This window comes from Capra hircus, chromosome 13 (assembly GCF_001704415.2).
Source record: "Capra hircus breed San Clemente chromosome 13, ASM170441v1, whole genome shotgun sequence".
Classification (NCBI taxonomy): Eukaryota; Metazoa; Chordata; class Mammalia; order Artiodactyla; family Bovidae; genus Capra; species Capra hircus.
The window spans coordinates 47,639,152-47,651,319 of NC_030820.1; the positions used below are offsets into that span (position 1 = coordinate 47,639,152).

Consider the following 12,168-nt stretch of genomic DNA (forward strand, 5'->3'; position numbering starts at 1 on the left):
TCTTCTAGTACTTCTAAGTCTTGTATTTTCCATTTAGATCTTTCGTCCATCTGAAATTTAACTTTGTGAATGACATTAAGCTAAGGATCTAATTTTATTCTTTTAGGTGAAAACCCAATTGTCACCATTTCTACATTAATCCTTCTGTTTCTACTGATGTGTAATATGTCATCTGTAGTACACTGTACTCCTGTAGACACATGAATCTGTTTTGTATTTCTGTTCCTATACCAGATCTACATGGTCCTATTCACATGACCTTATCAAAACTTTTAATAAGGTAGGGAGACTTGCCATACCTATTTTCTTTTCCAGAGTTGCCTTTACCATCCTTAGACTTTAATAAGTTTAGCATTAATTACATTTTTACTCAAATTGAAATTCCTAAGGCTTCCTTCTCTTGTAGGAAGAACAGAATGTGTTCAGCTATTGGTTCTGAATAATCAATAGTGTTGATAAATATGTGGCATCTACTGTTCAGGCTTAAGATTCAGGACTGCCTTTAAGTCAGAGAGGTCAGGTTTTTCTTAAATTTTATTTTTGGGGCCATGCCATGCAGCTTGTAGAATCTTAATTTCCCGAACAGGGATTGGACCCAAGACCTTGGAGTGAAAGTACAGAGTCTTAACTGCTAGATCACCGGAGAATTCCGTGGCAAGGCCAGAATTTAAATCCTAATTTAAATCAGATATTTTCTGTAAATATTATTTGACCAAGGTATTTCCATGCCCTATAATATAGTAGATAGAAATGCTAACTTGTTATTCATGTGTCTGAACTTAAGTGAATCAAAGTGATCAGAAAGATGGTTGTTCCAGGTGGTCTCTGTTTTAGTCACTATTGCTGCATAACTAATCACCATAGTGACTCAAAATAACAATCATTTTATTATTTCACATGGTTTCTGTAGGTTGAGTTTGGAAGAACTGGTTGTCTTGGTATTTCTAAGTCCTGATCTCTTATGAAGCTGGATGGAACAGCAAGGGACTGGAGTGGCTGGGTACTGGCCAGCATCTCTTCTCTATATCATCTTTCTGTGTGGGCTGGTTTTGGCTTCTCACACACAGTATAGTTGCTCAGGACACTCATTCTGCTCACATGACTGCTGATAGCTTCAAGAGGCAGAGTTCCAGCTGACGGCAGGAATGGCTTTGCCCCTTTTGAGGCAGCCTCAGAAGTCAAGCAGCATCACTTCTGTCACATTCAGTTGGTTTCAAAGTGAGTCACAAGCCTGTCCACATTCCAGGAGAGGGAAATTAGACTCCAACTCTTAATAGGGGAGTGGCAAGGTTCTGGAAAGGTTTGAGGGGAGATATTACAACCATATTTGGAAAACACAGTTTGCCACAGTCTCTGTATTTATAAATGCATCTTGAGGTACTTAAGTGATTTATGAAAATAAATGATTCATGAAAACTTGAACACTGACTTACATGTTGAGGACTGCCTGTGTGGTACAATAAAAATATTATATTTAATACTATACAAACAGTGCAGAAAAGATTAGATAGGAGAACTGGGGATTAAAGAAGACCAAGAAAGGCTTTTGAAAAAGAGAAGATTGGGGCTGGGTATGTGGGACTGGATATAAGGGAATGTTCAAGGATTGGGACACTACTTGAATACAAAGGAAGGAATAAGTGCTTGGTGTGAGAGGCATGTAAGAAGCCTTGCATACCCACAGCAGAAAGAATAAGGGCAGTAATCAAGAGAGACCAGGTGAAAAAGTGCCTCAAAAACAGAATCAGTAATAGAAGGAAATAGACCATTGCAGCTTTTAGCTCATCTTACTTTAATACTGTTCTGGGATCAACTTTTAAACATACTAAATGAAGCATTTTAACTTGAATTTTCCTGAGATATGATTATGATTTAGCAAAATTTAAGTGTGAATTAATCTTGTTGCAGTGTCCTGTGCCAGCATGTCGAGGGAAGTCATTTACGGCTCTTCCTAGCTCTCCTCTCACAGTTACGATGGACTGGCAGTCAATCAAGTAAGCAATCAGACTGTTAAATAAAAGGCAGGTTTTAGAGCTCTCATACTGCCAGTAAATTTACAGTATTCCTATATTATACTTTGATTCTTATGTGTAGATAGTAATAAAGTATAAAAGGTTTATTTGGTGAAGAGTTATGTGTTGAAGTGATAATTATCTTTATTTGAGATTTGTTTTCTGTCAGATTCCAGAAAGGATTTGATGTGCAAGTATTTTGTCATTTTGCTACTGAGAAATTATTTTATATCTCATTTATGTGACTCATTGAACTGGATTTACATATAAGCAAAGCTGTATGATAGACTGCAGTCCATGGGGTCACAAAAGTCAGACATGACTTGGCAAGTAAACAACAACAGTGTTTCATTCCATAATGAAGATAGTCTAGAAATAATATTGTTTTCAAGTTTTAAAATAGAGACTCCCTTAGAAATAAATATTTCATTTTATGTTCACACCACTCATGAGACATTTTACTGTATAGGTATTTTAAAAAACTTGGGTTTTTTTTTGAAAGTCAGATTTTTCTCTACGTGTGTATATTTTTAGTCTAACAGTTTATCCCATTTTTTGGCTATAGTCCCATAACTCATCCCTAAATACAATGTAATGGATAGCTTTGAAGTCAGAGTGCTATCCAGGAAACTTCTAAGAACATGGGGGAAAAGTGAAATAAATTGCTACTAAGCCCTGTCCTAGCTTGACCTCCTTCTGCCCTGTAAAAACCAAGACCAAGGTATATAGTAATCAGTTGTGCACTATGCTGAGATCTTTACAAACACAGCATTTTATAGAAGACGAAATGTTTAAAACTCTTTAGTGCGATCATGTACCTTGTGAATGGGGAAGCCTGGTTTCCAGCCTGTGTCTATAGTACTTTCACCGCTGAAGAGGGTAGTGAGGGCCTCAAAGGTGCTATGAGGTCCACAGAGACCCATGGAAGATCCAGTGATTTAATTATATTATTATGGCTTCTAAGTGATTTTAAAGTCTCTTTGTTTTCAGGTAAAAATAGCAGACTAAAAATAGGCTTAAGTATTTTAACTGAATTTGAATGATCATCTCCTAATATTAGGAAATCAAACTTAGGGGTAGACAATTGAGAAAAAGAGGACATTTAAATCCTTTTTGTGGGTTTTTAAAAGGTATTACTCAAGTTCATTTTAAATGAGTCAGTTATAGTAAAACTTTGTTAATGGAATATTAGCTTACATGATAATTGTTTTAGTCTATTGATGAAATGATTTTTTGCCCTAGAAGAAAGCCTGCCTTCCTGCCATATATAGTAAATTCAGTTTCATTTTTTTCTGAGCCTTAGTTTGGATGTCCATAAGGAATTAAATTATAGTTTTTCAGCTAGTATTGAAACGTTTGGATGCATCAGGGTGACAGTTTTATAGTGTATATCAGAATCAGAAGCAGTCCCAGTTCTAGAAGTTCATCTGATGAAGACAGTCACAACACTTGCAAAAATTACTTGCTGAAGGTACGTTTTCACAGTGTTGATGACCAAAAATGGAGAATAGCCTAAACATCTTAAGAAAATATTATAAGAAGGATGGTACAGGAAATTATTGTATAGCCACTAATTATGATGATGTAGCAGAGTGTTTCGAAATGACATCCAGAAATGTTTACACTAAATTTAGTGATAAAGCAGGTCACAGAATGTTTTCTACTATTACCATATAATACTGACTTTATTTATCTTTAAACAACAGTGGTAAATAAGACATGTTGAGAGTATACTGTTTGGGAAGTGAGACGAGGGTGATTGTTATTTTCTTCTTTTTGTTTATCTGTGTTTTTAAGTTTTTCCAAAGGTGACATAGAAATAAGTGTTCTTTTAATAAGAAAAGTCTAAAATACTTTTTTTAAAGCAAGGTGATCTTAGCATGTTTGTGTCATTCTGATACTTCTCATTGCAGTTCACCAGGATTTTTTTTTAATTAATTAATTTAGTTTTGGCTATGCTTGGGGTTTCTCTAGTTGTGACTAGTGAAGGCTACTCTCTAGTTGTACTGTACGGGCTTTTCATTTCGGGGGCTTCTCTTATTGCAGAGCATGGACTCTAGGCATGCAGGCTTCAGTGGTTGTGGCACGTGGGCTTAGTAGTTGTGGCTCATGGGCTCTAGAGCATGGGCTCAGTAGTTGTGGTCCACAGGCTGAGTTGCCCTGTGGCATGAGGGATCTTCCTGGACCAGGGATTAAACCCGTGTACCCTACATTGGCAGGTGAATTCTTAACCACTGGACCACCAGGGAAGTCCCAGTTTGGCAGTTTTTAAATGTGCTTTGAGAGTGAAGGTAGTGGGTAATTGTGCAGTAGGGTTTGTGCTTACATTCATCATGTAAGTGATTAAAAGGTTTTAAAATAATGCATATTAAATGTTTTAAAAAACTTAATCAACATAAAAGGTCACAGTTCCTACAACTTCTTGTTGCCTTATACATAATTCTAGATAGCATTATCATATCTCTCTTTTCACATTACTCATCCACTCTGTGGGCCGAGGACATTAGAGACATGGTGAGAGGGTAACAGGCAGGAAGGCCAGGGGTCTCCAAATGGAGGAAATAGGCTGCAAGTGTCAGACATTTTTCTCTCTCTTAAGTGGCAGGAGGAAACAAACTAGCAATATTTTTTTCCTTCTCTATACAAATTTAAAAGGAGGTTTCTCTTATAATACTGTATTGCCATAATGACACCTGGTTTCACCTGAAGTTAACTATACTCAAACCTTGAGTTAACCAATGCATTTTTTTTATGGAAATGTTTGTCTTAAGCTATGTTAATGTACTATGCATTTACCCCAAACTCTGTCTTCAAGTTCTGCCTAATAGCTCAGAACCTAACTTGACAAACCAGTATGTTATACTCAGACATTGTTCCCCTAATCTATGTAAATGAAACTATTTGTATGGTAATCTGCCCTTCTACAAGATTCAAGTCAATCGTTTTATGGCCCTGGATGAATCGTCTGGTGCCAAGATTATCCCAAAATACATTTTATGAATGAGGGGCCTGGTGCCATTTTGAGTTTTAAGACATTCCTTTCCTTCATTAACAAGACTGCTAGTGACTGTATAACATCCAGCTGAAGACTAGCAGGGGAGTACTCTTTCTGCCTCCTTCTGATGCCTATGTCAGAAGCTTTCTCTATCTTCTTTATACTGTAATAAAACTTTATTACACAAAAGCTCTGAGCGATCAAGCCTCGTCTCTGGCCCTTAATTGAATTCTTCTCCTCCGGAGGCCAAGAATCCCGGCGTCTTTTCGTGGGTCAACAGCAACCTTTCGATGCTGCTTTCCTTTCTTCCCCTTCTACCTTTGGACTTTTTTCAGCTAAAATGTTACTTTTAAATTGTCCAGGTTTGCTTCTGTTTCCTAATCAGAATTATCTGTCATGTTTTATTTATAGGTCATATCTGATAAAACCAACAAACAGCACTTATATTTTTAATGATAATGTAAATATTGTTCAACAAAGAATCAACTCAGGTGATCAGATGCCAAGAGAAGGAAATGTAATTTCTGTGATTGGGTTGAGTTGTTTTGTTGGTTTTTTCCCCCCTTAAAGGAAAATGACCCAAGCATCAAAATCAAAATGGATTATCTTTGGGACTTCCCTGCTGGTCCAGTGGTTAAGAATCTGCCTTCCAATGCAGGGAGCGTGGGTTTGATCCCTAGTCAGAGAACTAAGATCCCACATGCTATGGGACAGCTAAGCCCGTGGGCCACCACTACTGAGCCTGTGTGCCACAACTAAGATACAGCCAAACAAATTTTTTTTTTTTTAAAGAGAGAATGTTTTTTAAAAATGGATTATCTTTTCTTGTGCTTCACTGAATTATCCCATATTTTAACATGCTTCATATTTGGACTTTAACCTTGTTGCTTAGCGCTTTTCCAACTCTTTGTAATCTTTTTATCTATAGTGCTCTGGAAAAATTTGAGTCTATCTGATCACGTCTTCATCCTGCTTGACACTCTCTTCCACTCTAGAATATCCCCTTTCTGTTTTCTCTGTTTGTTCTTCTTGTCAGGTTCATCCATTCAGTTGCTTGTCCCTTCACCCTTGCTTTTATTTTTTTTTAAAATATTTATTTATTTAACTGCACTGGGTCTTATTTGTGGCACATAGGATCTTTGTTGTGGTGCCCAGGGTTCTTGAGGCACCAGGGCTTCTCTCTAGTTGTGGCACTTGGGCTGTAGAACACAGAGGCTCAGCAGTTGCAGCAGGCAAGTTCTCTAGTTTTGCATGTGGGCTTAGTTGCTCCGAGGCCTGGGATCGAACCCACGTCCCCCGAATTGCAAGACGGATTCTTAACCACTGGACTACCTGGGAATCCCCCCACCCTTTGTTTTCTTTATGCTCTTCTCTAGATTTCTTTGTTTTTTTGCTTGTATCCCTTCTGTAAATGTTTGCTTTTTATATACATCTTTAACTTTCCTGATTTCACAGTTGTGTTTTCCAATAGTTTCTTTTTTATAGCAGCTTATTCTTGTTTTATGAAGTTAATGTTTTCTCAGAAACTATTAGCTTATTTTTTTTAATGCTCTTCTCCTTTTTGAATTGTTGCCATTTTATCCTCAACTATCTGATGAGGAATGAGAAATTTGAAGTAGGTAGGGTAGGTTTCCTTTGCTATTTCTTAGGTAGGAGTTTTTCTTCAAAAAGCCTCGTCACTGGTTTTGACTATCAGATTTTGCTTTATGAATGTGTTTTTTAATTTGATTTGGGCTCCTCAGGTGCCAGGATGAGAAGCCTTATGTCGGAGCTCTGACTCCCCTCTGGACACTTTAGCTTCCTTCACAGAGTAGATGGTCTGTTTCCTTAGAACAGTGCTCTGGTTTTGTTGGGTGGGGAAGCCTGATGGGTGCCCTCATTCTTCTACCTTCCTGTCTACCCACCTTCCAAATAATTTCTGAATAGCTGTTCAGTGGCTTGCTTTCAGTTGATTATCCTGTTTTGTTTTGGCCATCCACTCCCAGTTTTCATTCTTGCCAGCTCCAACTTAGAAGGCTCTCTGGGGCTGAGAACATTGGCTCCTACTTCTCTTATACCTGTGTAAATTTTTCCTGTGTGTGTTCTGGAATTCATCATATCTTATCCATAAATACTTTCCTATTTTCTATTTTCTAAAATTTCATATCTCTTACTTGTTGATGGTACCTCCACACAACCTCAAATTTCCCTTTACTCTTTTAGTGACTGTCATCTTAGTGCACATTTTGATGGGAAGGTAGGCTAATGCATGTGCCTATTCTGCTGTCTTTAATTGGAAATTGCCGAAGTAGTTTTAGATATACTGTTGAACCTTTTTAAACTAAAGGAATGCCCTTTATCTAGCTTGGCACCATGTGGACCCTAAATAATTAATATGTTGAAGAAGTAACCTAGAGTCAGTATAAGTACTGACTGAAAACTGTTTAACTTTTTAGAATACAGGAGTTGATGTCTGATGATCAGCGAGAAGCAGGTCGGATTCCACGAACAATAGAATGTGAGCTTGTTCATGATCTCGTGGATAGCTGTGTCCCAGGAGACACAGTGACTATCACTGGAGTTGTCAAAGTCTCCAATGCTGAGGAAGGTGTGGTATAATTTTCCTCAATTTGACTGTCTCTCAGTAGTTTGTCAGCATTCATCTTTTCCCTTTTAAAGATATTTCTGAATTTCCAGTAATTTAAAGAACTCCTTGATTCTTATATAGGTGAAACTTTTCCTCTAAAATCAAGGTTTATTTAGTAATATAACTTAGCATGCCTTTGTTTTACATTCTACTTGAATCTGTAGGGAAAATGAAAATACCAATTACTGTATTTTTGTACCTTGAAATTTACAGGTTCTCGAAATAAGAATGACAAATGCATGTTCCTTTTGTACATTGAAGCAAATTCTGTTAGCAATAACAAAGGACAGAAAACAAAGGCTTCCGAGGATGGATGTAAGCATGGAGCATTGATGGAGTTCTCACTTAAAGACCTTTATGCCATCCAGGAGATTCAGTCTGAAGAAAACCTGTTTAAACTCATTGTCAAGTATGTATGAGATTATCTCAAGTTCTGTTTTATCATTTACATGTTGGGGGTGCTTTTGACTACCAGTAATTGAAAACCAGTCAAAATGGTTGCAAATTACAATTCATTAGACATCGTTAGTGGAGAAGGCATTGGCACCCCACTGCAGTACTCTTGCCTGGAGAATCCCATGGATGGAGGAGCCTGGTAGGCTGCAGTCCATGAGGTCGCTAAGAGTTGGACATGACTGAGCGACTTCACTTTGACTTTTCACTTTCATGCATTGGAGAAGGAAATGGCAACCCACTCCAGTATTATTGCCTGGAGAATCCCAGGGACGGGGAGCCTGGTGGGCTGCCATCTATGGAGTCTGCACAGAGTCGGACACAACTGAAGCAACTTAGCAACAGCAGCAGCAGACATCTTTAGACCTGTGCAGCCAAGTTAAGGGTGAACTGTATACATAATATTTAAAGAAGGGACAAAATTTCATATTCATATTTGAACTGAAATTTCATATTCAGTTCAAAGAATTAGAATACATAAGGCCATATATGAATATATGAAGTATTAGGTTGAATATAAAGAAGTATTTTCCATTCATCAATTGTATAATCGTATTCAAACAAAAAGGGCAAGGTGGAAGAGATAGAATTCAGCTATTTGCTCATTTTTGTATAGCCTGTGAGCTAAGATTGGTTTTTATGTTTTTTCATGACTGAAGAAAATCAAAAGAATATTTCAGGACACAAAATTACACGAAAGTCAGATTTTGCTGTCCACAAATTAACTTTTATTGGAACATAGCCACACTCATTCATTTACATAGTATCTGACTGCTTTTGAGCTACAGTGACAGAGTTGAGTAGATGTGATAGAGACGGGTCACAGATATTTTCTGTTTGTACCTTTACAAATAAGATTGCTGATCTCTAGTTGAAACAGTTAGGAAAATTTACTATCTCACATTAACTGGTTACTCAACAGAAGAGTCATGGAATTCCAAAGTAATTTCAATTAGATGTATGTAGAGGGTTGTTTACTTTTAGAAAGCAAGAAAGAGAGTCACATAGAAGTCACTTACTACTGAGAAGTAGTTCAGAATAATTTTTATTTCTGTTATTGTCCTACAATAGAGAAGAAACAACGTAGAGGTACTTTTGCTTTAGTGGTTACAAACGTTTTTAGGGAGATATAAACCGAAGTTAGAGTCTTGCTTCAGCCACTTCCGGTTGTAATCTGGGGCATTTAATTTCTGCTTCATTTTTATCTTCTAAAGTAGAAATAATAATACCTGCCTCAGAATGTTGTTCTAAAGATTAAATGAGATTTCATTATATACTTAACATGGTTAACACAGTGTGCTGTTATTTTGGCAGTTTTTTGGATAATTTTGAAGAAATAGAAAATGAGAGACTGAATAGTAGATGTGCCAAACAGAGGTCAAGACCTGAGATTTTGAAGTGCATTGTATTAGAAAAATTGATCTTGTCGTTTAGCCTTTGGACTCTAGGAGAATTTGACACTTTTTTCTGCCTTTAATATGTTAATTAGCAAGCTGGGAAAAGTATAGTTTCCTAGAGGGTTGTTTGTTCTTACACCCTCAAAGATATCCTTTGAATAGATAGCCATCCAAACCCATCCTGGTAGATAGGGTTCCCTGAGCTAGGGAGACTCTGGTGATCTGGTGGTAAGTGGTAGAGTGATGAGTGGTCTGTAGCAGGTGACCACGGAACTCCCTGGTTGAGGACCAAAACACCTCTTTGGCATCTGTTACCAATTAAAATAACAGTGAACATGTGCAGTGGTCCTTTTTCTGCCGTACTTAATGAAGTACTTATGTTAGTATAAAAAACTTGGGATTTCTTCCTACAGTTTGCTTTTACCTTTCAGTTCTAAATTTAGAATTTTTCATGGCTCTCCATTTGTTCATCTTGCAGGGATTGGCAAAAGCTGCCTATTTTGGTAAATAAAGTTTTATTAGAACACAGCCCTACCCATTAATTTGCAAATTATTGATTGTTGCTTTGATGAAAGTTGGGTAGTTATGACCCAGATAGTAAAAGTGAAACTATTTATTTTCTGGCTCTTTATGAAAAATGTTGTCAACCCTTCAGTTCAGTTCAGCTCAGTCTAGTCGCTCAGTCGTGTCTGACTCTTTGTGACCCCATGAACCACAGCACGCCAGGCCTCCCTGTCCATCACCAAACCCGGAGTCCACCCAAACCCATGTCCATTGAGTTGGTGATACCATCCAACCATCTCATCCTCTGTCGTCCACTTCTCCTCCTGCCCTCAATATTTCCCAGCATCAAAATCTTTTCCAGTGAGTCAGCTCTTCGCATCAGGTGGCCAAAGTATTGGAGTTTCAGCTTCAACATCAGTCCTTTCAATGAAAACTCAGGACTGATCTCCTTTAGGATGGACTGGTTGGATCCCCTTGTCAACCCTTGCTAGATTAACAAATGGAAGCCTTTGAGAAGAGAGTGGAGAAGACAAATAGAAGGCTGTTTTAGTTTAGGTTCCTTCAGAAACAATGATTTGCATAAGTGTGGTTTATCTGGGAGATTCCCCCCAGAAATACTGAAAGGGGAATGAGAAAGTGAGAGAGAGAAGGGAGGCAATCAGTGTCTGGTGCCTTAATGAAGGCTTAATCTTTTCTGAGGCCTCTGGGACACTTGGTTTAAGACCTAGCCTCAGTAATTTTCCATTTAAGGGTCTAGATTTGGAGCTGCTCCTGAGAATATTAGACATGCCAGCACTTCTGTTCTGCCCAGCCTGCCTGCTGCTAATCCTTCTGCAGCCATAGAAAGCCTTTTGGCACACAGATGCAGTTAGTTGCTTGGTAGGAGGTGAGCAGTGATCTGCAGGAGGATGCTGAACAATGATTGCCAAGGGGGAATGGCAGGATACCAACTTTGTGTTTACATATATTAACAGAGATAAAATGTTTCAGAATTTATTCCTGACTGATTTATCCCTGTCCTTTTTGTTCCTGTTTATACAACTAACAGATGTGAGATACTTCTTTATATTAAATGTAATACTTCATATGTTCATATATGACCTTATTTATTCTGATTCTTTGAACTGAAAAAATGAAATTTTATTCTTTCTTTAAATATTGTGTACTGAGTTCACCCTTTAGTCTCCTTTCAATGACTTGGCTACACAAGTCTATAAAGATGTCTATTCATATAAAAGATAATTCTTTACCCTAAAGTATTAGTGTGCAGAATAACCCATACTCATGATTATGATTTTTTTGTTTTTTTGGCCGTGCCACACAGCATGCAGAATCTTAGTTCCCCAACCAGGGATCAGACCCCTGATGTGGTATCTTAACCACTAAACTGCCAGGGAAGTCCCTATGATGCATTTTATAGGCTAGTAATGGAAATGCTTTATAAGTATCCTGTCTCCCTTACACAGACCCAATTTCTAAAGTATTCTTCTCTTTATAGATTCATCAAGAATTTTGATAAATTTATTGTTAGAATAAAATTTCTTGAGCTGTTTGGTACTAAGTAAAGTAACTTAAGTAGATTGTAAAGTAGATCTTCTTTATCACCTGAAAATGTGAGTTAGAATTTATAAATCATATTCTGTTTTTCAGCTCGCTTTGCCCTGTCATTTTTGGTCATGAAGTAAGTATTTTATTTCATTTTACTCAAAAATACATAAATTTAGCAAAAATAGAATATAAAGATTTTGCAAAAATAGTAATTTCTGTTGGCCCGTTATTTATAGTTTAATATGAATCATTATTCTCCATAAATAAATGATGTGAGAGAGAAACCACAGTCCCTTGTAAGACAGAGCTTCCTACCAATTAGAGTTAATAGGAATGGACTTCTTTTAAAGTGACTCTGGACACAGATGGTAAAGCAGGAGCTAACAAATACTTCTCAGCTTTGTGGAATAGATTCAATGCCTGGCAAGGTAGGTCTTCACTCGGTGACTTTTACGATACCTTATTTTATATGCTTTCTAATCATTTACATTAAAGAAGTGTATTTTTAGAGTTTTCGTAGGAAAATAGAAAAGCAAAATGCAGTCATTTAAAAAAAAAAAATCCCCGCACGAATGTTGTAAATACAGGAGGAGCACCCCTTTTGCTAGTCATCTTTGTTTTTCTTTCTTGTTT

General features: G+C 37.3%; 1 protein-coding gene across 3 annotated transcripts in view; it reads left to right on the forward strand.

The window, feature by feature from the left end:
• The window catches only part of MCM8 (minichromosome maintenance 8 homologous recombination repair factor), a 57,549-nt gene that overhangs the window by 11,862 nt on the left and 33,519 nt on the right, over positions 1-12,168 (forward strand). For all 3 annotated transcript variants that reach the window (XR_001919020.1, XM_018057373.1, XM_005688176.3), the window contains exons 8-11: positions 1,909-1,994; positions 7,443-7,594; positions 7,847-8,042; positions 11,638-11,668. Coding sequence is in view for 2 of the 3 variants with exons in the window: in XM_018057373.1 (XP_017912862.1) it covers positions 1,909-1,994; positions 7,443-7,594; positions 7,847-8,042; positions 11,638-11,668 (465 nt within the window). In the remaining variant the exon portion in view is untranslated. The remainder of the gene's footprint in view (positions 1-1,908; positions 1,995-7,442; positions 7,595-7,846; positions 8,043-11,637; positions 11,669-12,168) is intronic.